At 38.6% G+C, this 26,007-nt stretch overlaps 1 protein-coding gene across 13 annotated transcripts in view; it reads left to right on the top strand.

The window, feature by feature from the left end:
- The window catches only part of IFT88 (intraflagellar transport 88), a 253,201-nt gene that overhangs the window by 160,811 nt on the left and 66,383 nt on the right, over nt 1–26,007 (top strand). For all 13 annotated transcript variants that reach the window (XR_010319117.1, XM_064275365.1, XM_064275374.1 and 10 more), the window contains 4 exons: nt 2,481–2,667; nt 5,954–6,062; nt 7,807–7,957; nt 9,552–9,667. Coding sequence is in view for 12 of the 13 variants with exons in the window: in XM_064275365.1 (XP_064131435.1) it covers nt 2,481–2,667; nt 5,954–6,062; nt 7,807–7,957; nt 9,552–9,667 (563 nt within the window). In the remaining variant the exon portion in view is untranslated. The remainder of the gene's footprint in view (nt 1–2,480; nt 2,668–5,953; nt 6,063–7,806; nt 7,958–9,551; nt 9,668–26,007) is intronic.

Here is a 26,007-nt window from a genome sequence, read left to right as displayed (position 1 = left end):
AGGAAAGACCTAAATCTAAGAGCTAAAACAATAAAACTCATCAGGGGATCTTCACAGTCTTGGGTTTGGCTGTGGATTCTTAGCTAAAAAACCAACCAAACCAAGTGCCATCGAGTCGATTCCAACTCATAGCGACCCTATAGGGCAGAGTAGAACTGCCCCATAGAGTTTCCAAGGAGCGCCTGGTGGATCCGAGCTGCCTACCCTTTGGTTAGCAGCCATAGCACTTAACCACTACGCTCCCAGGGTTTCCATGGATTCTTAGATATGACACCAAAAATATGAGCAACAAAAGAAAAAATAAATAGGACATCACAAAATTAAACTTACGCAGCAAAGACACTAGCAAGAAAATGAAAAGATAACCTACAGAATGGGAGAAAATATTTGCAAATCATATATTTGATAAGGGTCTAGTATCCATAATATATAAAGAACTCTTATAACTGAACAACAAAAGACAAACAACCCAATTTAAAAATGGGGAAAGGACTTGAATAGACTAGGATGAATATAAATCAGAAAAAAGGAAAATAAGTGTTGACAAGAATATGAAGAGACTGGAACCCTTATATGTTGCTGATGGAAATGTAAAATGATGCAGCTGCTGTGGAAAATAGCCTGGAGCTTACTCAAAAAGCAAAACATAAAAATACCATATGATCCAGCAATTCTAAAGTATATACCCAAAAAAATTGTAAACAGTACCCAAACATGTACATATACACATATGTTCATAACAGCACTACTGCCAATAACTAGAAGGTTGAAACAGTCCAAATGCCCATCAGTGGGTGAATGGATAAACAAAATTTGGTATATACATACAATGGAATACTATTTATTTATAAAAAGGATTGAAATACTGATCCATGCTACAACATGGATGAATCTCCAAAACATTTTGTTAAATGAAAGAAGACAGACACAAAAGATCACATATTGTATGACTCCGTTTATATGAAATATGAAAAATAGATAAATGCATAGAGGCAGAATGTAGATTGGTGGTTGCCAGGGACTGGGGAAAGGAGGAAATAAGGAATGACTACCTAATGGGTAAAGCATTGTATTTTGGAGTGATGGAAATGTTTTGGAACTAGGTAGAGGTGGTGGTTGCACAACATTGTAAATGTACTACATGCCACTGATTTATTCACTTTAAAATGATAAATTTTATGTCATGTGAATTTTACCTCAAATTATTTTTTAAAAAACTGAATTTACATTTTAAAAGGGTGAATTATATCTCAATTTTTAAAAAAGCTTAATGAGGCAAACAGTGCCTATCAGTGTTACAGGAGAAAGGATATAGGAATTTAATCTTATACAGTTGCAGAAGGAACTATGGAAGTGAAGGTCCAGAAGACAGTAACTGAGACGGTCCAGTATCTGAGGAGTTACCAGTCATTCTCAGAGCCAGCCACTTTCTATCTGTCAAGGTGGGAACTAAAGAGGGACTTCATGGAGAGGCCTGTGGAAAGCTGTTGCCTCTTTTAGCTGCCTCATCTGTGAGTCACAGCCAAGCACCAAATCTGGGTCACTGTTGATCAGCAGGGGTAGCACAGTGGGGAAGGAGAGCTGGAAGTGAAGTATAGGTGAGTAAAGATAACCTGGAACCCCTGGGGCATTTCAGCATTAGTGCATCTGTTGATGGGAAAAGACCTTCAGAGGTAACGCTGCTGCTTCACTTTTGCTAAATCTCACAGAAGCCCTTCTTTTGGCCAACTCTAAAGAGCCATGCAGTTAAAGTTGACATAGCACAAACCGCTAAAACACTTAAAGGTATATAGGTTACGTGAAAAAGTGCAGGTGAATGCTGGCAAGGTCCTGGACCAAGAATTTGACAGTGGAAAGAGACAGAAAACAATTGATTGCTAGAAATGGAAAGACTTAGTATGTGACTGAACAAATTTGATAAGGGAGCATGAAGGATAGTGATGCCTTTATAAATATTTCAGTGTTTTTGGCTTTGGATGGACAATGCTGCAGTAAATAATGACATGAAATTGAGCATTAAAATGGACCTGCCTACATACAGTGAAGCCCGTGAAAGCTGGAACTTGACAGGACTACATTGTTTTTCTGTGTCTTGCAAATTTTCCGCTGTTGACAAAACAGTCTTAACACTTTCCTTTCACTCATTTTAGAAGATGATATTAGAGTTTCCCTTCTATTGACAGGTTTTCACCTTACACAGGTTCCAGCTTTAGTAAGTTTTACCATATAAATATAGTTCTTACCAAACCATGAGACTGTGGAGAAGTCAATTATAACAAACTTGGGTTAGATGAGCTTGATTAAAAAATCTTTTGTAGAATAAACTTAAGACCAAGATATGTAAAATATTTTGTTCCTGTTTATCGTATCTGTTCTTAGTCTGTTTATCATATCTAATCTCATAACAGTCATCAGAAAAGACAAAATATAGAAAGCTGATACAATTGAAATCATTTGTATATATTTTGTACTTTATTTAGGAAAATGAATTTGCACAAGCCAGCAGCTATGCTGATTTAGCTGTGAACTCTGATAGATACAATCCATCAGCTCTTACAAATAAAGGAAATACAGTTTTTGCAAATGGTGATTATGAGAAGGCTGCTGAATTCTATAAGGAGGCTCTGAGAAATGATTCTTCTTGTACAGAAGCACTTTATAATATTGGTAAGTGAAACAAGGTAAAAATTGCTTTTTGCAGATGACCAGCAGTAGCGCAGAGAGCTCCAGCTTATTAGAAGGAGTTAACTTCTAACAAAAAATTGAAAAGGAGGCTACTGCCGCTAAGATTATAGATTGTTTTAAATGGAATTAATGATTCGGAAGGTATGCACATGTAACATTTTGATAAATATTGCCCTCTTTAAAGGTTTCTCCAGTTCCTTAACTCCACCATAGTATGTGAGACTGACTGATTTCCCCAATTCTTTGCTAATACTGGATATTACCGTTCTTTTCAACTTTTGCCAAACTAATTAGTGGAAAAGAAAAACAGCCTTCTTTTCTTTGTTTTTAATTATGAGCAATTTAATTACACAGAAGAAATAAATACCCATGTACCTACCACCCAGATTTAACTCATGTTAACATTTTGCAATATTTACTTCAGATTTCGTTTTTAATAAAATGTTACAAGAGTTATATGGTCACCGCTATCTGATTCCCTTCCTTGCTTGTCAGATTCCCTTCTGAATTTGGTATAATTCCTTCATGTTCATATTTCTGTAATATTGCAAACACGTGTTGATGCAGCATTGTTTCGTACTTCTTGGGTTATTGTAAAAATGGCATGGAGGCGGTGTCTAACCTCCTGTAACTTCATGAGGTGAAGAAAGAATCACCATCAGTATCAGCCCAAGGCTGATTACTGTGAGGTGGAGGTAAGACATCCCTTTACCCTCCAACCTTTTTACCAATTCTGACACCAACCATCCCTTCTACAGCACTGTCTACCTCTCTGTGGGCTGGATAATTCATTGCAATGGCTATAGACAGCTCACAGACAATACTCACAATTATGAGGTTTATTAGGGAAGTAACAGGTTACATTTCAGGTTCAGGAATGCTCAGGATACAGTTCTTCTATCGGGACAGCCTCTTTTCAGCCACAGGCACACCCCTCTCTGGTTCTCAACCCCTTGGCCTGGTCTCTGCCCTGCTCAGGCAAGTGTTAAAAAGCTCTTTTAGCTCTGCTGATAAGTGCCCATAGGCACCCCACTCTGCCAGGAGGCCTTGGCCAGAAGGCACTTAGCTCTAGCTCTCTGGGTCAGCAAACCTAGCTCCACCCTACTCCACCAGCAAGCCTCCTGCCCAAAGGTACTCAGCTTTCTCACTCCATGGGCGAGGAAGCCCATCACGCTCTTTCCTGCCAGTCTCCTGCCTCTGCTACTTCTGTTGCCACCATTTCTCGCCATCTTTGGTGTTACAGCTCTCTCTCTCTCTCAGTCTCCTGGTTCCAGGAGCTTCTTAATGCTCTTCTTTCTTGGTGGTGTTGAGACCTTCTCTGCTCTGGGATTGACTGCTCTTTTAAGCCTAGCAGGGTGGCAAAACTGACCAATCCCCTTGTTAGGGTTTCATATACCTTTTTTGCATGGTCCCACCCACACAGGGGTGCCATGTACCTTATTTATACTATCAGCAAGGTACCCAGTACTCAGATGTCTAAGGATCCTTGGTTGTCTCCTTATATTTAAGAGTTTTCAGTTAAAGAGCTAATTGGGATCTCAGAGTACAAGAGTGAAATTATTGCACCAGCAGCTCACTATGGGATGATCCAGCAGATATATTTAGGAAGCGAACTGCTGATCAGTCAATTTTATCTTTCCTTCCAGAGAAGACTCTTCTTATCTCCTCTCGAAGGGTGAAAAAGACTTGACTGCCAACCTTTGAGAATAGGGGAGAGTTGGGGGCAGAGGAGGCACAAAGGAGTTAGCAGTTTTAGATAAAATCAGGGAAAGCCTCACTGAAAAGAAGACACTTAAAGTGATATTTGAAGGAAGCGAGGGAAGGACTGTTATATATCTAGGAAAAGAGCATTTCTGGCAGAGGAAAGAGAAGAGCAAAGGCCTTATAGTAGGAACTTGCTTGCGTGAATATGTACTTATTTATTCTCTTTATAAATTTTAATACTTTTTCCTAGTCTATTGCACAACTTTTAACTATATAGCTTCTTTTATTAAACAGAAATTTTTAGTATTTACATAGTCACATTTGACATTTTTAAGATTTTGGCTTCATTTGTTTATTGCTTTAGGAAGCTGTCATGGATTGAATTGTGTCCCCGAAAAATATGTGTACCTATTTTGTTAGGCCGTGATTCCCAGTACTGTGTGATTGTCTACTCTTTTGTCATCTGATGTGATTTTCCTATGTGTTGTAAATCCTACCTTTATGATGTTAATGAGTTGAGAGAGGTGGCAGTTATGTTCATGAGGCAGGACTCAATCTACAAGATTGGATTATGTCTTGAGCCAATCTCTTTTGAGATATAAAAGAGAGAAGCAAGCAGAGAGACAGGGGGACCTCATACCACCAAGAAAGCAGTGCCAGGAGCAGAACGCATCCTTTGGACCCGGGGCTCTTGCATGGAGAAGCTCCTAGTTCAGGGGAAGATTGATGGTGAAGATCTTGCTCCAGAGCCAACAGAGAAAACCTTCCCCTAGAGCTGAAGCCCTGAATTTGGAGTTCTAGCCTACTAGACTGTGAGAGAATAAACTTCTGTTTGTTAAAGCCATCCACTTGTGGTATTTCTGTTACAGCAGTACTAGCTAAGACAGAATTCTTTCCATACCCCAAAACAAAACCAAACCAAACCCAGTGCCATTGAGTCAATTCTGACTCATAGCAACCCTATAGGACAGAGTAGAACTGCCCCATAGAGTTTCCAAGGAGCACTTGGTGGATTCGAACTGCCGACCCTTTGGTTAGCAGTTGTAGTACTTAACCGCTATGCCACCAGGGTTTCCCCTTACCCCAAGATTATAAAATTATTTCCCTGTATTTTCTTTTCATACTTGTACACTTTGTTTTTTTCTATTTAGTTTTAAAATAAAATTTCAATTTATTTTTATGAAATAGGAAACTAAAGTTTTTGATTTGTGTGTACTCAATTGTCCTGGCATCATTTATTGACTAGTCCCTTCTTCCCACTCGCTTTACATACCCATTAACTAAGTTCTATAACTGAGTCAGTTTCTAAACTGTTCTGTTCTTCTGATTTATTTGTCTATTCCCGCCCCACCATCACACTCCTAAAATGACTGAAGCTTTGTAGCATGTTTTGGTACCTGTCAAGGAAACCTTCTTCCACCTCTATTGTTCTTTCTAAACAAAATTTCTCAGTTCATCTTCATTTTCTCTTCTGGATGGATATTTACATATTTCAAGATACATTCTGTTTCTTTGAGTAAATTACTAACCATGATAATGCTGATAACTTTTTCTTTTTTTTAAGGCCTTACCTATAAGAAGCTAAACCGGCTAGATGAGGCTTTGGATTGTTTCCTGAAACTTCACGCAATCCTACGAAACAGTGCCCAAGTTCTTTACCAGATAGCAAATGTGTATCTTATTTGAAAAACTTAGATGCAGTTATTAATTCACTGGGTGATTGAATTATATGTTATTAAGTAAGCAAAGTCAATGAATTAATTGATGAAGATAGTATTTTAAAACCTAACTACTAGCTTAATATGTGATGAAAATGTTATTTGAGGGATTCTGCTTTAAAAGATAGTTTGTATCGTAGGAAGAATTATTTAAAGGCTGAAAGTGTTAATTTTTGGAAACAGCTGAAGTACTTGAGTATGGCACTTTGAGTATACATAAGCTATTCCTTGAAAGCAGGGATCTCTGAAGAAAGAACTTACTAATTAATTCAAAGGAAAATATTTTTCATTAGTAATTAGTACTATTGATTGTGTTTAGATAATTTATCTTATTTGTTATAGCTGACATGTAAGTATAATGAATATGACTCTCTAGAATTATTCAGTACTTTATATGAATTCACTTATTCATTCTGTTAAGTTAGTGGTCGTTTACTGATGTGCAGTGTATGTACCAGTATTATGTTTAGAACTCTGGGGAATATAGAAATATGAAACATCACTCTCATGTTAATTTCTTCTACAACTCTTAGCTTTCTTTAGTTTTTTTTCTCCCTCCCGGCCCTTGGTTAGAAAAGTAGAAACTTGTTTTTTTTTTTTTTAATATCTTTTATGCTATTTGAAAAACCCTTTAATTTCTCTTATTTTAATAAGCTTTTACAGCAACATTGGGAATTGTTAATCTTATGTAGATTTTTACATTTCCATTATATTGATATAAATTTTATACAGATATGTTTAGAGAAAGTATATTGTGCTATGTACTGTTAATAATTTTAAATACTATCTACTATGTTTTTGGTAGAGTACTTTTGGCAGAATAGATATAAAAATTTTTAATGAAAATTGTAGTTTTATAGCATATAACCTCATGGTTATTCCTTTTACTGTTTTGTTTTGTCCTGTTTTCCACTTAATTTCTCCAGAATTGCTATTACCAGGATCTGATTATGCCCAGCTCATGATCAGTTTTGATCCAGTCAAGCAATTGATCTTTTTGGGATTGTTTGAATACCTTTCCTTGTTTTTATTTTTTCTTATAATAATCAGATTTTTTTTTTTTGTTCATTTGTTTTTAATCAGACTTATCATCATTAAAAACAGAAAGTCCTCCTTTTTTATTGAAGCTTTGGATTAAAATGTTTTGGTTTCACAGAGATCTAATATGAAAATAAGTAGTAAGTAGTCAGTAAATATTAGTGTAAATAAACTATCAATGTATGCAGAAGACTTGCTAGGCACTAGGGGAAACTTGAGAAAAAGAACTCCCTACCCTTGGGCTTATAATCTAATTAGGGAAAACTAACAAGAAAAGTACATGAAAACTATTCACTTACTACGCTGAGCATGTTAAGAGAGATGGAATAATTAAAGACAGGTTCAGGAATTTTTATTAAAGGCCAATTTTGAGCAGTGCTTTAAATAAAGTGGCTAACTTAATTCTACTGGGAATTTGAGAGTTAGTCTTAATGGATAGTTATGAAGCAAAAGGAACAGCAATGTGTGTGGAGGGAACAAAAATGCTGTATACAGTACTACTACATTTTCCATCCCTCCTCCTGAAGAAACCCGGAGTTAATAGCGTTATGTGGCAAATTACTATAGGCTAAAAAATAACTTTATTGTAATTTTTTTTAGGTTTGCTTATTGATTAATGAATTTAGAAAAAATGTATTACCCTTAACTGACATTGCACAAGATATGAATTAATGGAGGATCCAAATCAAGCTATTGAATGGCTGATGCAACTGATCAGTGTTGTTCCAACTGATTCTAGAGCTTTGTCTAAACTAGGAGAATTATATGATGGTGAAGGAGATAAATCCCAAGCTTTTCAGTATTACTATGAGGTAGGTTTATAATCTTACTTTTCTTCCACATTTTAATATTGTTATAAAGAAGGCAGCAGGCGTTTAAAAAAAAAATTATTATTGTGAAATATGTATAACACTAAACTTGGCTTTTTAATCATTTTTAAATGTATAATTCAGTGCCATCAGTTACATGTACTATGTTGTGCTACCATCACCACTGTTCATTTCCAAAAGTGTTGTGTCACTCCAAACAGAAACTCAGTACTCATTCAGCAATAACTCTCATTCCCTCCTCCCTCACCTCCTGGTTAGCACTAATAAACTTTTGTCTCTATGCATTTGGGTAATCTAGATATTTCATATAAGCGGAATCATACAATATTTGTTCCTTTGTGGCTGACGTATTTCACTCAGCATAATGTTTTCAAAGTTCATTCATGTTACAGCATATCAGAATTTCTCTTTATAGTGGCATAATATTCTGTCATATAGATATACTCTATTTTGTTTATCCATTCATCTGTTGATGGCCACTTGGGTTGTTTCCACCTTTCAGCTATTGTGAATAATGCTGTGATGAAAATTGTAATACATGTTTGAGTCCCTGCTTTCAAGTTGTTTGTGTATATACCTAGAAAGGGAATTGCTGGGACATATGGTAATCCTATGTTTAACTTTTTGAGGAACCATCAAAGTGTTTTCCATAGCTGTTGACCCATTTTACATTCCCACCAGAAATGCACAAGGGTTCCAGTTTCTCCACATCTGTGCCAACACTTACTGTTTTCCATTTTTTCTGATAATAGCCATCTTAGTTGGTGTAACGTGGTTTCTCATTGTGGTTTTCATTTGCATTTCTCTAATAGGGTCACTATGAGTCGGAATTGACTCAACAGCAGTGGGTTTTTGTTTTTAACTAACTAATGAGGAGCCCTGGTGGCACAGTAGTTAAGAGCTACGGCCGCTAACCAAAAGGTCAGCAGTTCGAATCCATCAGTTGCTCCTTAGAAACCGTTCAGGGCAGTTCTGCTGTGTCTTATAGGGTTGCTATGAGTCTTAATCAACTCGACAGCAGTGGGTTTGATTTTTCAGGTTTAAAACTAATGATATCGAGCATCCTTTCATGTGTTTATTAGCCATTTATATATCTTTTTGATGAAATGTCTATTCAAGTCTTTTGTCCATTTTTTAGTTGGGTTGTCTTTTGTTGTGGCAGTAACCCTTTTAATTTTTAGAACTTAAAAATACTTGCTAGTGTTTAAATGTATGAGGATTTATTTAAAATAATATAAAGCATTCTTGAAAAACGCAGTTAGCTTTTGATTAAGAAATAAAAATTACAAATTTATTTTTCTCTTGAAACATGATTTGTATCCCTTATTGATTCTATTAAATATTTAATTTGACTCACAGATCATATAGCAGTACATCAAAACGATATTTATAGATAGTCTGAAAATATGTTAAAACGGATTTCAAGTTTTTAAAATCTTACAGTTTTAAAACTTGTACATCTGACAGCTCATACTTTTTTTAGTAAGAAGTTTCATATTGGATAAATTAATACATTCAAGAAGTAAATCATATATTTCCACCAAAGCTGTATTATTAATTTCCATATTTTTTCCAGTCATATAGGTATTTCCCTTCTAACATTGGGGTCATTGAGTGGCTAGGAGCCTATTACATTGACACACAGTTTTGTGAAAAAGCCATTCAGTACTTTGAAAGAGCTTCTCTTATCCAGTAAGTATTTTTTATACTTAGTTAAATGTCTTGTGTTGAGAATTTTTTTATCCCTTGAATAATTTGTAGTAGACATATTAATTTCAAGAGAAAATGTTAATGAATATACACGTACTATTTCCATTTTCTTATGTTCCATTTTACGTGGTCTTTATTATGATAAATATTCCCTTTGCATAAAATTAAAAAATACCTTCTTTAAGGTACTTTATGTATTTTTGTTATTCACATCTCAGCAAACAACTATTATTTCTTTTACTCATCAGAAACTGAGACTATTCCAGTCCTAGGACAAAGTTTCATTACCAAGAGAGTCCTAGTAGAAAAGAGTTGTACAATCTGGAAATATCCCATAAATAGTAGAATGAATAAATAAATAATACTACGATCATACAATGCAATACTTTATAGCAATTACAATAAATTATAACCAAAGGATGGATCTTATAAGCATAGTAATGAGCAAAAGAAGCCAAACACAAGAGAATACATACTATATGATTCTACTCATGATGGAGTTCAAAACCAGGCAAAAACTACAGTGTTGTAAGTTAGGATAGTAGTTGCCTTTAGAGAGGAAAGAGAGGTAGTGATTACAAGGGGGCTGAAGGAGGCACCTAGGATGTTGGCAATGTTCTATCTCTTAAACTCGATTATGCTTACCTGCATGTTCAATTTATGAAAAACTACACTGTTTTGTGTGTTTATCCATATGTATTATACATCACAATACAAAATTTGAAAATTAGAGAAAAAATGAAATGTAAACCAAGAAAAGCAATACTGAGAAGGGGAGCCAACATGGTGCTATACACAGAACCACCATGCTGTTCCTCCACAGCAAAGACCTGGAAAACTAAAACAGATACAAACATCAACCCTGGAACCCTGAGCATCAAATGAAGGGATAAAGAACTCAGCCAAGCACCGAATAGAATGAGAAACTGACAGAGAATAGAGAACAAGGGGGGCTACAGAGTGGAGGTCCCCTATCAGCAGCACAGATTCGCCATTTTGGACCCCTCAGCCACAAAGAATGGTAGACAAGGAGTAATGGAAAGCAGCTTCACAGTGCTCCCAGCAGGAGACAGAGCACCCAGTAACCAGGGATACACACTTTCCCACCCCCTACCCATCTTCCCTGTATGTGGCCTCCACCACTCTCCAGCCAACTGCAGTCTCTTTGCCAGGGGGATGCCAGCTCCCTGCTGCTTGGATTCACCCTGCCTCCAACAGTAGGCTTCTTCAGTGCCCTTTTTGTTGCTGTTGTTGCTTTGTTCGGCTTCTTTTGGCTTCTTCTTTCTCTCTCACCTCCGTCTTTTCCTTTCTCCCAAACTCCTGGCACCATGTGCCATCTCTGCTTCTTCATGACAGGTTGTGCAGTGCCGCTCGGCTGGGGATCCCCTTCCCTGGTCTGCGCTGCCACACCAGTGGGCTCCCTGGGAGCATTTTTTTACTTTCTTCGTTTCTTGGTTTCTTTTCTCTGTCTACCTTCCTTCTTTTCCTTTCTCCCGAATGCCTGGCACTGTGTGGCATTTTCACTTCTTCCTGGCAGGCCTTGTACCGCCACTCAGCTGGGGAGCCACTTCCATGGTCCACACTACCTACCCAGTGGGCTCCCTTGGGGCCTTTTTTTCCCCTTAGTTTCTTGTCTCTTTCTACCTTCCTTCCTTTCTTTTTTCCTGAACACCTGGTGCCATGTGCCATATCCGCTCCTTCTAAACAGGCTGTGCAGCACTGCTCAGCTGTGGAACCCCTTCCTCGGTCTGTGTTGCCAAGCCAGTAGGTTCCCTCAGGTTGTTTTTGTTTTTGTTTTGTGGTTTATTGTCTCTCTCTACCTTCCTTTCCTTTCTCCCAGACACCTGGCGCTGTATGCCTTCTCCACTACTTCTTGATGGGCTGTGCAGTGCTGCTTGGCTGAGAATCCCCTTCCCCAGTTCATGCCGCCATGCAGGTGGACTTCATGGGGGCATTTTTTTTTCTTCGTTTCTTGTCTCTCTCTACCTTCCTTCCTTACCTTTCTCCTGAATACCTGGTGCCCTGTGCCATCTCTGCTCCTTCTTGACGACCTGTGCAGCAGCATTTAGCTGAGGAGCCCCTTCCCCAGTCCGTGCCACCTCACCAGTGGGCTTCCTCAGGGCATTTTTTCTCTTTTTTTGGTTTCTTGTCTCTGTCCACCTTCCTTCCTTACTCTCCTCCCAACCACCGGTGCTGTGTGCCATCTCCACTCCTTGACAGGCTGTGCAGCGCCACTCAGTTGGAGAGCTGCTTCTGGTGGGCTCCTTTGGGGCATTTCTTTTTTCTATTTTTCTTGGTTTCTTGTATCTCTCTACCTTCGTTTGTCTCCTTCTCCCCGAACATCTTTTTTTTTTCTTTATCGGTTTCTTACCTCTGTCTACCTTTGTTTCCTTTCTCCTGACCACCTGACAGCGTATGCCATTCTTTTTTTCCAGTTTCTCTTTTACCTCCCTTTCTTTTCTCCTGACCACCTAGCCACATGTGCTTTATCTGTCCATGCTTGATGAGCTGTGCCACAGCACCCAGATAGAAGGCCACCAGCACACACCATCCCCAGGCCTGTGCCACTCCAATAGCAGGCTCCCTCAGCAGTGGTTTTTTTGTTTGTTTTGTTTTTGGCTTCTATTTCTTTCTCCCCTTTCTCTTCTTTCCCATATCCAGTTAGCCCCACACATCACGTCCTCCCCCCTTCCTACTGCCTACCTGCGCCTCGCACTGAGCATTGCACCCATGAGTAGCACAGGTGCAGACCACCAGAACCTGCCCTGCACTGCCCTCTGGTACCATCCTGTTGGCTCCAGTACATGCCACAAATGACTCATCCCCAGTCCCCCATCCACAGGACCTGCCCTGCTCTACCATAGCTGAGCGACTGGCCCAGCCCATTGGAAAAGGTGGTGAGAAGTATCGTGCCCACAGAGGAACAAACTACAAATAACACCCAACCCACCTGCCCAAACATAACCAAATAAAAACACGGGACGAAACAAACAAATCTACAGTCAGTAAACAAAGAAAGTAATTACCAAATGTCCTGAAGACAGCAGACAATATAAAAAAAAAAAGGACAGGATGGTTCCAGTAGGCATCCAAAATAAAACACCAGATGACCTTCTGGTAGAAGAAAAGGCATTGGAACTACCTGATAGGGAATCCAAATCTCTAATAGTCAGGGCTGTCCAAGAGATGAAGGAAAAAAGCAGACAAAAATAAGGAGAAAATAGACAAAATCATGGAAAAGACAGACAAAACAATGGAAGAATTCAGGAAAATAATACAGGAGCAAAATGTCAAACATGCAACTAGAAATCACACAGCAGCAGCAATTAGAAATCCAAAATATAAACAAGATTTCAGAAATGGACAGTGTCATAGGTTTGAGGAGCAAGTTTGAAACAATGGAAGACAGGATCAGCAAAACTGAAGACAAATCTTTGGAAACCACTTTGAGGAAAAATCAGAGAAAAAAAGAAACCCTGAGAATGATGTGGGATACAATCAAAAGCAAAAATTTGTGGATCATCCGAGTTTCAGAACAAGGAGAGAAAATGAAAAACACAGGGAGGATCATTGAAAATTTGCCAACAGAAAACTTCCCTAATATCACGAAAGATGAAAAACTCACCATCCAAGAAGCTAAATGAACCCCATATAGGTAGACCCCAAATAAAATCACCAAGGTGTATCATAATCACACTCAACTAAAATCAAAGACAGAGAAAGAACCCTGAGAGCAGTTCAAGAAAAAAGAAAAATCACATAGAGAAGGAAAACAATAAGAGTAAGCTCTGATTACCCAGTAGAAACCATGCAGGCAAAAGGGCAATGGAATGATGTATGTAAAGCTTTGAAAGGAAAATACTTCTCAGCCAAGAATAATATGTGCTGTACAAGTCTAGCTCAAATATGATGGTGAAATTAGGGCATTTCTAGATAAAAAGAAATTAAGAGAATATGTAAAAACCAAACCAAACTTACAAAAATTATTAAAGGGTGTCCCTTCAGTTATAAAATCAACAAAATCAGACAACAGCCTGAATCTAGGATGCACCACCTCATCAGCCAGATACCAACTAGGTAATGAACTCTCAAGGATAAACCAAACTAAAATATTTACAGCAGAGAACCAGAGAGATTAATCTGTAAATGACAACAACATCACAACAGTAAAAGAAGGAATGGATGGTGTAGGTATAGAATTTTCAAATGGAGAGGAAGCCAAGGCGATACCAAGTAATTAGGAAGATAAGAGTAAATTTAACAATTTAACAAAAGTTAACAAACCTACACATCAAAATAAAGAAGAAAAACAAACTGTAAACACAAAATGTACAAAAACAAAAGAAATGAAAAAAAATCCACAAAGAATTCAGCACAGAGGAACAAAGAAAATGTCAGCACCACAAAAAAACTACTGAAAAATAACAGTAATAAACTCACATCTGTCAATAATCACACTGAACGTAAATGGCGTAAATGCACCCATAAAGAGACAGAGAATGACAGAATGGATTACAAAAGAAGACCTATCAGTATGCTGTCTACAAGAGAAACACCTTAGAAACAAAGACATAAATTTATTAAAAATCAAAGGATAGAAAAATAGGTATCAAGCAAACAGCTACCAAAAAAGAGCAGACGTGGCAATACTAATCTCAGGTAGACTTTAAAACAAAATCCACCAAAGGAGACAAAGAAGAACATTATATAATGATTAAAGGGACATCACGAAGACATAACCATAATAAATATCTGCACCAAATGACAAGGCTTCAAAATACAGAACACAAACTCTTATCAGCACTGAAAAGAGAAATTGACAGTTCCACAATAATAGTAGGAGATTTCAACACACCACTCTCGGTGAAAGACAAAACATCTAGAAAAAAACTCAGCAAAGATAACAGAAGATCTAAAGACCACAATCAGTGAACTTGACCTCAGAGACATACATAGAACACTCCTCCAACAGCAGCAAAGTACACATTCTTTTACAACACACATGGAACATTCTCCAGAATAGCCTACATTTTAGGCTTCAAACCAACCCTCAATAAAATCCAAAACATGGAGATAATACAAAGTATCTTCTCAAATCACAATGCCACAAGAGTAGAAATTAATAACAGGAAGACCAAGGGAAAAAAAAAATCAAATACATGGAAACTGAATAACAGCCTGCTTAAAAACTACTGAGTAATTACAAGAAATCAAAGATGGAATCAAAAAATTCCTACAGTCAAATGCGAATGGAAACACATCATATCAAAACCTTTGGAACACAGCAAAGGCAGTGCTCAGAGCTCAATTTAAGCAATAGATGCACACATCAAAAAAGAAGAAAGGGGAAGGTGGGGCCAAGATGGCGGACTAGGTAGATGCTACCTCGGATCCTTCTTGCAACAAACACTTGGAAAAACAAGTGAATCGATCACATACATAACAATCTACGAACCCTGAACAACAAACACAGATTTAGAGACGGAGAATGAACAAATACGGGGAAGCAGCGACTGTTTTCGGAGCCTGGAGCCAGCGTCCCAGTCAGGTAACCTTGGCGCCGGGCTTAGGTCTGGGCCCAGGGGAGCTGAACACAAAATCTTGTGACGGCGCAAACAAGGGCCGCAGCCCTACCCCCCTGAACAGACCCCAGGAGGGGGCCCAGTCGGTCCGCACGGGCGGCATGGCGACGCGGCTGGTAGGAGAAGTCCCCGGGAGGCAGTGACTGGTTTTGGAGCCAGGAGTGCAGCGTCCCAGCCGAGGAACCTTGGCGCCGGGCTTTTGACTGGGCGCTGTCACGGCACAAGCACGGGGCACAGCCCTACTCCCCTGAACTAACCCCAAGAGGGGTCCCAGCCGGTCCACGGAGGCGGCGCGGGGACGCGGCTGGCGGGACGAGAAGTCCTGGGAGGCAGCGACTGATTTTGGGGCCGGGAATGCAGCATCCCAGCAGGGGAACCTTGACGCTGGGCTTTGGACTGGCAGCGGAGGATCTGACCGCGGCTTCAGCGGGCCAGACCCTGGGGGGCAATCTCCACACAGCCATCACACATAGGCGACACGCCCCTCGGGAATCTCAGATAAAATAGTCATTCCAAGCAAGATAAGCAACTTTGGCTATATTCCGGGGTGCTACTCTCCTCTTTCTCTGAACCCTCCCCCACCCTTCCCAGGCGGCTTCATTAACATTGGAATTTCCTGAGCCAGAGGGAGAATGGCTCCAGCTCCGCAGCGGCTTTGCTTTTCCCTTTTTTTTTTTTTTGGTGTTTTCGTAACCCATTCTTCCGGCCTGAGAGAAGGAACCACAAAAAACCCAGGGACCAAAAATCCATCCCTAATTGGACTAAAAACCCAGAATCAGCTACAGCCAAGCATATATGATCCAAATCTCGGACTTTTCATCCTTACAGGGAACAAGGTGGCGGTTATAATGCAAAGGCAGCTCTGATAGGGATCTGACTGCATTTTTTTTTAGCAGATTTTCTGGAAAAACAAGTTTCCCAGGTCTGATATCTCTGGTTATTCAGCAGAGCCCTAACTGACCCACAACAGGGAACTGAGGGCTGAAGCTCCCCCCAGACCACCTAGCCTCTTGCCTTAGGGGTCTAAGGAGGGTGACATCTACCAATCAGTAGAGGTACTTGCATTGAGGGCCTAAGGTACAGCTGCAGTGCCCTCCCACCAAGGTGCTATAGGAATAGAGACACACCTACCTGACACTTGGGGGAAGCCTGTCAGCATCCTGCCCCCCCTGGAGGGTGAACCCCAGCTGCTAATAGAATCTGGTGCACACAGCTATCACCACTGCTTCTCGAGGTGGATAGATGTTAGGGTGCAGCACACACTTGATGACCCAAAATCAGATTCTACTCAAGAATAGTGAATAGACTCAGGCATATATATCTGCCAACAGCCAAAACCAGCTGGTAATAGGTCATAAGTAAGTCAAGGGCTACAACAAACAAGACAGCACAATCTAGTAGCCCATCCACGTACATTGAAAAAAAAACAAAACAAGATAAGACTCAGTGAGCAATTACAGAATAAACCACTACGTGATGGCTCAGAGACAGCAGTCGATATCAAACCACATAAAAAACCAGACCATGACAGCTTCTACAACCCCCCAAACAAAAGAATCAAAATCTTTCCCAAATGAAGATACAATCCTGGAATTATCAGGTACAGAATATAAAAAACTAATTTACAGAATGCTTCAAGACATCAGGGATGACCTCAGAAACGAAATAAGGCAAACTGCAGAAAGAGCCAAGGAACACACTGATAAAACAGTTGAAGAACTCAAAAAGATTATTCAAGAACATAGTGGAAAAATTAGTAAGTTGCAAGAATCCATAGAGAGACAGCATGTAGAAATCCAAAAGATTAACAATAAAATTACAGAATTAGACAATGCAATAGGAAGTCAGAGGAGCAGACTCAAGCAATTAGAATGCAGACTGGGAAATCTGGAGGACCAGGGAATCAACACCAACATAGCTGAAAAAAAAATCAGATAAAAGAATTTTAAAAAATGAAGAAACCCTAAGAATCATGTGGGACTCTATCAAGAAGGATAACTTGCGTGTGATTGGAGTCCCAGAACAGGGAGGGAGGACAGAAAACACAGAGAAAATAGTTGAAGATCTGCTGACAGAAAACTTCCCTGACATCATGAAAGACGAAAGGATATCTATCCAAGATGCTCATCGAACCCCATTTAAGATTGATCCAAAAAGAAAAACACCAAGACATATTATCATCAAACTTGCCAAAACCAAAGATAAAGAGAAAATTTTAAAAGCAGCCAGGGAGAAAAGAAAGGTCTCCTTCAAGGGAGAATCCATAAGAATAAGTTCAGACTACTCAGCAGAAACCATGCAGGCAAGAAGTCAATGGGATGACATATTCAGAGCACTGAAGGAGAAAAACTGCCAGCCGAGAATCATATATCCAGCAAAACTCTCTCTGAAATATGAAGGAGAAATTAAGATATTTACAGATAAACACAAGCTTAGAGAATTTGCAAAAACCAAACCAAAAAAAAAAACCAAAGCTACACGAAATACTAAAGGAAATTGTTTGGTCAGAAAACCAATAATATCAGATACCAGCACAACACAAGGTCACAGAACAGAATATCCTGATATCAACTCAGATAGGGAAATCACAAAAACAAATTAAGATTAATTAAAAAAAAAATGCTCAAAACAGGGAATCATTGAAGTCAATACATAAAAGATAACCACAATCAAAAAGAGGGACTAAATACAGGTGGCATAGAACTGTGATATGGAGAGTGATACAAGGCGATATAGGACAATACAAGTTAGGTTTTTACTTAGAAAAATAGGGGTAAATATTAAGGTAACCACAAAGAGGTATAACAACTCCATAACTCAAGATAAAAGCCAAAAAAAAGTAACGACTCAACAAACATAAAGTCAAACACTACGAAAATGAGGATCTCACAATTTACTAAGAAAAACATCTCAGCACAAAAAAGTAAGTGGAAAAATGAAAATGTCAACAACACACATAAAAAGGCATCAAAATGACAACACTAAACACTTATTTATCTATAATTACGCTGAATGTAAATGGACTAAATGCACCAATAAAGAGACAGAGAGTCTCGGACTGAATAAAGAAACACGATCCATCTATATGCTGCCTACAAGAGACACACCTTAGACTTAGAGACACAAACAAACTAAAACTCAAAGGATGGAAAAAAATATATCAAGCAAACAATAAGCAAAAAAGAAGAGGAGTAGCAATATTAATTTCTGACAAAATAGACTTTAGACTTAAATCCACCACCAAGGATAAAGAAGGACACTACATAATGATAAAAGGGACAATTGATCAGGAAGATATAACCATATTAAATATTTATGCACCCAATGACAGGGCTGCAAGATACATAAATCAAATTTTAACAGAGCTGAAAAGTGAGATAGACACCTCCACAATTATAGTAGGAGACTTCAACAGACCACTTTCGGAGAAGGACAGGACATCCAGTGAGAAGCTCAATAGAGACAAGGAAGACCTAATTACAACAATCAACCAACTTGATCTCATTGACTTATACAGAACTCTCCACCCAACTGCTGCAAAGTATACTTTTTTTTCTAGCACACATGGAACATTCTCTAGAATAGACTACATATTATGTCATAAAACAAACCTTTGAAGAATCCAAACCATCGAAATATTACAAAGCATCTTCTCAGACCACAAGGCAATAAAACTAGAAATTAATAACAGAAAAACTAGGGAAAAGAAATCAAATACTTGGAAACTGAACAATACCCTCCTGAAAAAAGACTGGGTTATAGAAGACATCAAGGAGGGAATAAGGAAATTCATAGAATGCACCGAGAATGAAAATACTTCCTATGAAAACCTCTGGGACACAGCAAAAGCAGTGCTCAGAGGCCAATTTATATCGATAAATGCACACATACAAAAAGAAGAAAGAGCCAAAATCAGAGAACTGTCCCTACAACTTGAACAAATAGAAAGTGAGCAACAAAAGAATCCATCAGGCACCAGAAGAAAACAAATAATAAAAATTAGAGCTGAACTAAATGAGTTAGAGAACAGAAGAACAATTGAAAGAATTAACAAAGCCAAAAGCTGGTTCTTTGAAAAAATTAACAAAATTGGTAAACCATTGGCTAAACTGACTAAAGAAATACAGGAAAGGAAACAACCCGAAAAAGAAACGAGAAGGGCCACTTCACAACAGACCCAACTGAAATTAAAAGAATCATATCAGATTATTACAAAAAATTGTACTCTAAAAAATTTGCAAACCTAGAAGAAATGGATGAATTCCTGGAAAAGACTACCTACCTAAACTAACACGTTCAGAAGTAGAACAACTAAATAGACCCATAACATAAAAAGAGATTGAAACGGTAATCAAAAAACTCCCAACAAAAAAAAAGCCCTGGCCTGGACGGCTTCACTGCAGAGTTCTACCAAACTTTCAGAGTTAACACCACTACTACTAAAGGTACTTCAAAGCATAGAAAGTGACGGAATACTACCCAACTCATTCTATGAAGCCACCATCTCCCTCATACCAAAACCAGGTAAAGACATTACAAAAAAAGAAAATTACAGACCTATATCCCTCATGAACATAGATACAAAAATCCTCAATAAAATTCTAGCCAATAGAATTCAACAACGTATCAAAAAAATAATTCACCACAACCAAGTAGGCATTTTGACAAAGTCCAACACCGATTTATGATAAAAACTCTCACCAAAATAGGAATTGAAGGAAAATTCCTCAACATAATAAAGGGCATCTATGCAAAGCCAACAGCCAACATCACTCTAAATGTAGAGAACCTGAAAGCATTTCCCTTGACAACGGGAACCAGACAAGGATGCCCTTTATCACCGCTCTTATTCAACATTGTACTACAAGTCCTAGCCAGAGCTATTAGGCTAGACAAAGAAATAAAGGGCATCCGGATTGGCAAGGAGGAAGTAAAATTATCTCTATTTGCAGATGACATGATCTTATACACAGAAAACCCTAAGGAATCCTCCAGAAAACTACTGAAACTAATAGAAGAGTTTGGCAGAGTCTCAGGTTATAAGATAAACATACAAAAATCACTTGGATTCCTCTACATCAACAAAAAGAACATCGAAGAGGAAATCACCAAGTCAATATCATTCACAGTGCCCCCAAGAAGATAAAATACTTAGGAATAAATCTTACCAAGGATGTAAAAGACCTATACAAAGAAAACTACAAAGCTCTACTACAAGAAATTAAAAAGGACATACTTAAGTGGAAAAACATACCTTGCTCATGGATAGGAAGACTTAACATAGTAAAAATGTCTCTTCTACCAAAAGCCATCTATACATACAATGCACTTCCGATCCAAATTCCAATGTCATTTTTTAAGGTGATAGAGAAACAAATGACCAGTTTCATATGGCAGGGAAAGAAGCCTCGGATAAGCAAAGCATTACTGAAAAAGAAGAAAGTGGGAGGCCTCACTCTACCTGATTTCAGAACCTATTATACAGCCACAGTAGTCAAAACAGCCTGGTATTGGTACAACAACAGGCACGTAGACCAGTGGAACAGAATTGAGAACCCAGATATAAATCCATCCACATATGAGCACCTGATATTTGACAAAGGCCAAGTGTCAGTTAATTGGGGAAAAGATAGTCTTTTTAACAAATGGTGCTAGCATAACTGGATATCCATTTGCAAAAAAATGAAACAGGACCCATACATCACACCATGCACAAAAACTAACTCCAAGTGGATCAAAGACCTAAACATAAAGACTAAAACGATAAAGATCATAGAAGAAAAAATAGGGACAACCTTAGGAGCCCTAATACAAGGCATAAACAGAATACAAAACATTACCAAAAATGATGAAGAGAAACCCGATAACTAGGAGCTCCTAAAAATCAAACAAACACCTATGCTCATCTAAAGACTTCACCAATAGAGTAAAAAGACCACCTACAGACTGGGAAAGAATTTTCAGCTATGACATCTCCGACCAGTGCCTGATCTCTAAAATGTACATGATTCTGGGTCAAAACTCAACCACAAAAAGACAAACAACCAAATCAAGAAGTGGGCAAAGGATATGAACACACACTTTACTAAAGAAGATATTCAAGCAGCTAACAGATACATGAGAAAATGCTCTCGATCATTAGCCATTAGAGAAATGCAAATTAAAACCACGATGAGATTCCATCTCACTCCAACAAGGCTGGCATTAATCCAAAAAACACAAAATAATAAATGTTGGAGAGGCTGCGGAGAGATTGGAACTCTTATACACTGCTGGTGGGAATGTAAAATGGTACAACCACTTTGGAAATCTATCTGGTGTTATCTTAAACAGTTAGAACTACCATACAACCCAGAAATCCCACTCCTCGGAATACACCCTAGAGAAAGAAGAGCCTTCACACAAACAGATATATGCACACCCATGTTTATTGCAGCTCTGTTTACAATAGCAAAAAGCTGGAAGCAACAAAGGTGTCCATCAATGGATGAATGGTTAAATAAATTGTAGTATATTCACACAATGGAATACTACGCATCGATAAAGAACAGTGACGAATCTGTGAAACATTCCATAACATGGAGGAACCTGGAAGGCATTATGCTGAGCGAAATGAGTCAGAGGCAAAAGGACAAATATTGTATAAGAGCACTATTACAAGATCTTGAGAAATAGTATAAACTGAGAAGAACACATACTTTTGTGGTTACGGGGAGGGGAGGGAGGGAGGGTGGGAGAGGGTCTTTTACTGATTAGTAGATAAGAACTGCTTTAGGTGAAGGGAAGGACAATACTCAATACCTGGAAGGTCAGCTCAACTGGACTGGACCAAAAGCAAAGAAGTTTCTGGCATAAAATGAATGCTTCAAAGGTCAGCGGAGCAAGGGCGAGGGTTTGGGGACCATGGTTTAAGGGGACTTCTAAGTCAATTGGCAAAATAATTCTATTATGAAAACATTCTGCATCCCACTTTGAAATGTGGCGTCTGGGGTCTTAAATGCTAACACGCGGCCATCTAAGATGCATCAATTGGTCTCAACTCACCTGGATCAAAGGAGAATGAAGAACACCAAGGTCACACGACAACTAAGAGCCCAAGAGACAGAAAGGGCCACATGAACCAGAGACCTACATCATCCTTAGACCAGAAGAACTAGTTGGCGCCCGGCCACAATCGATGACTGCCCTGACAGGGAGCACAACAGAGAACCCTCGAGGGAGCAGGAGATCAGTGGGATGCAGACCCCAAATTCTCATCAAAAGACCAGACTTAATGGTCTGACTGAGACTAGAGGAATCCCGGCGGTCATGGTCCCCAGACCTTCTTTTGGCACAGGACAGGAACCATCCCCGAAGACAACTCATCAGATATGAAAGGGAGTGGACAGTGGGTAGGTGAGAGATGCTGATGAAGAGTGAGCTAATTATATCAAGTGGTCACTTGAGACTGTGTTGGCATCTCCTGTCTGGAGAGGGGATGGGAGGATAGAGAGAGTTGGAAGCTGGCAAAATTGTCACGAAGGAGAGACTGGAAGGGCTGACTCACTAGGGGGAGAGCAAGTGGGAGTATGGAGTAAGATGTATATAAACTTATATGTGACAGTCTGACTTGTAAACGTTCACTTGAAGCTCAATAAAAGTTAATAAAAAAAAAACTTTTTAAAAAAGGGACAAAATCACAACATTAGCTACATAACTTGAACAAGTACAGAGCAGCAAAAGAAGCCCACAGCCACCAGAAGAAAGGAAATAATAAAGATAGGAGCAGAAATGAATAGAAAAATGATAGAATCAACAAAACCAAAAGCTGGTTCTTTGAAACGATCAACAAAATCAACAAACCATTGGCCAAGTTGACAAAAGAAAAATGGGAGAGGACGCAAATAACCAAAATAAGAAATGAAATGTGGGACATTATAACATACCCAACTGAAATAAAAAGGGTCATAACAGAGTACTATGAAAAACTGTACTTTAACTAATTTGAAAACCTAGAGGAAATGTACGCATTTCTAGAAACATACTACCTACCCAAAGTAACACAAACTGAAGTTGAAAATATGAACAGACCCATAATTAGAAAAGAGCTTCAAAAAAAGGTAATTTAAAAAACTCCCAACAAAAAAAAACCCTGGCCCAGACAGCTCACTGGAGAATTCTACCAAACATTCAGAGAAGAGCTTACATCAATACTCCTGAAACTATTTCAGAACATAGAAAAGGAAGGGGATACTTGTGAATTCGTTCTATGAAGCCAGCGTAACCCTGATACCAAAGCCAGGCAAAGACACCGCAAAAAAAGAAAATTATAGACCAATATCTGTCATGAATATAGGTGCAAAAATTCTCAACAAAATTCTAGACAATAGAATTCAGCATCATATCAAAAAAATAAAACATCACAACCAAGTGGGATTCATACCACGTATGCAAGGATGGTTCAACATTAGAAAATCAGCACAATCCACCACATAAATAAAAGAATTACGTGATCATCTCAATCGACTCTGAGAAGGTATTTGACAAAGTCCAACACCCATTCCTGATAATGGGGACCCCAAGGTCGAGAAGGGGCATTGGCATGTCGTGGGGCTGGCAAGCAGTGTCACAAAACAATACATGTACTAATTTTTTAATGAGAAGTTCATTTGCTCTGTAACCTTTATCTAAAAAAAAGTACAATAAAAATAATAAAAAAGAAAAGCAATACTGCCCTCCCCTTTGGAAATGTAGGAGGGGCATTTTTTATTGCCCTTTATGATGGGGAAGAAGCACTATTGACATCTGGTAGGTGGGCACTAGGGATGGTAAATGTTCTGGAGAGAATACAGTGGATTGTCTCTCCCAAAATGTTAATAGCATCTTCTCCCAAGCACTGAATTAGAACATTTAAATAGAATAATTTCATTTATTCTAAAACTCCGAAAGTGTTTTCTCTGGGGCTGTTCAGCTTATGCAGAGAAGCATCTTCTGATCTGCCTCAAGAGTAGAAACCTGGTTGTTCCCATTCTGGGAACAGGAAGGTCGAGCTGCAGAGCTTGTTCTGTAAAGATTCTACATCTCATCCTCCAATTTTCACTCCATTACCTCACGCTAGCCCTCCATCACGCCTCAGCCCTTAGTCCAGAGGCTCACTGGTAGTTTCTGAGGGCAGGCGCTGTTACCAAGCTGCTCAGAACGGGGATAAGAATTTGGGGACTTAATGCTTCTTATTCAGATTTTTTATCTTCTTTTTTTAAGTTCATGCTTTACCCACTCCTTCCTCAATACTGGTAATTCCAATTCTTGAGCAAATCTGGTGTTTTTCAAGGAAGATCTGCTTGCTTCTCTTCAGTGTGCCCTTTTTAAGAACTTCAGTTTCACCTTTCTTTGTCTTGGTGAAGTCAGTTTCCATTTTCTTTATCCATCCTCCATCTTTTTATAGTCTGAGTTTCATCAGAGATGGAGTTTGAGTTTGTCTTTATCATTCTCCTTGTTTTGAGGCATTTCCTTTCAAAAATGACAGTGTGGGAGTAAAAGGTCTTTACTCTGCCATCTTAAAACCAAAAATCATAACTTTTTCTGAAACTTATTTATTCCAATGTGAAAATCACAGTTCTTTCCTGTTATAATTTTCAAAATGCATCCTTCATTGCTTTCTGGAAATGTGAGCTAAGATTTTCATAAGATACTACAGGGTTAAGTATGAACAGGAGTGGAACCTTAGGAATAGCTCACCTTGCTTTGTTGGGTCTGTCTCACTTTCTTTTCCCTTAAAGATGCATGGGTTGAATTAATTGCTTTCTGAAGCCATTTCTGTTTCTAAAATTCCATAATTCTGTAACTTAAAGCCAAGTACTGGCAGATATAAAACATTTCAGTACAGCTCTATATGCATCACACCGTGCTAGGCAATTTGCATCCAACTTGCTGAATTTATGTGTGGGGTGTGTGTGTGTGTGTGTGTGTGTGTGTGTGCGCGCGTGCATTTTACATCCCAATGTCTATCAGTAAAATAGTAGTGTTTCTCTTTACTGTGAGGATTGAGCATACGTTCAGGAAATAAATCAAATGTATTAATATTATTACTAAACTAGGTTCTTTAAGTAAAAGAGAAAAAAAGAGACAAACCAGAGCAATTAGCCCTCTCTGTTTGCTTTTATACAAAACTTGCCTGTTCTTCTATATTAACTTGTTTGTCCTGGGCTTTCGCTGATTACTAGAAGAAACAGTGGAAACATGGCAGCTTAATTCTGAAGATTAATAAAACACGTTTATCTCGCCTCACCTCCTAAACTATCCCTTTGTTATATTTACTATATATGGAAGCTTATTAACTATTACAATGCGTAAAATCATTTGATAATCATTCACTCACGTCACTGCACAGTCTTTGTGCTAACGGCAGGAAGCAGTATCACAGATCATCTGTAGTTATAATGAGCTAGCATTAAAACCCAGAATGTTACCTAATACTTTGTTAGCATTAAGTCCCTGTACTCTGTTCTTCCTCTCTTCACGGGGCTTTATAGTGGCCCAGAAGAATTCATCTCTTTTCTTCATAGGGATGCACACCTGTTCACACACGTGGATATACACACACTACTTAACAGCTGCTTTGAGCAGCTGTTTTTTGGAATTTCTCAGTAGGCGGCATTCATGAAATAAGACTTTCCTCAGAAGAAAAAAGTGGTTATAATAATAAATAATGTTTATAATTTATATGTATTGTGTTATTTAATCCTCATAACAACCCCATGT

The sequence above is a fragment of the Loxodonta africana genome, chromosome 23, assembly GCF_030014295.1.
Source record: "Loxodonta africana isolate mLoxAfr1 chromosome 23, mLoxAfr1.hap2, whole genome shotgun sequence".
In the NCBI taxonomy this organism is placed as follows: Eukaryota; Metazoa; Chordata; class Mammalia; order Proboscidea; family Elephantidae; genus Loxodonta; species Loxodonta africana.
This window is presented reverse-complemented; position numbering and strand designations above follow the sequence as displayed.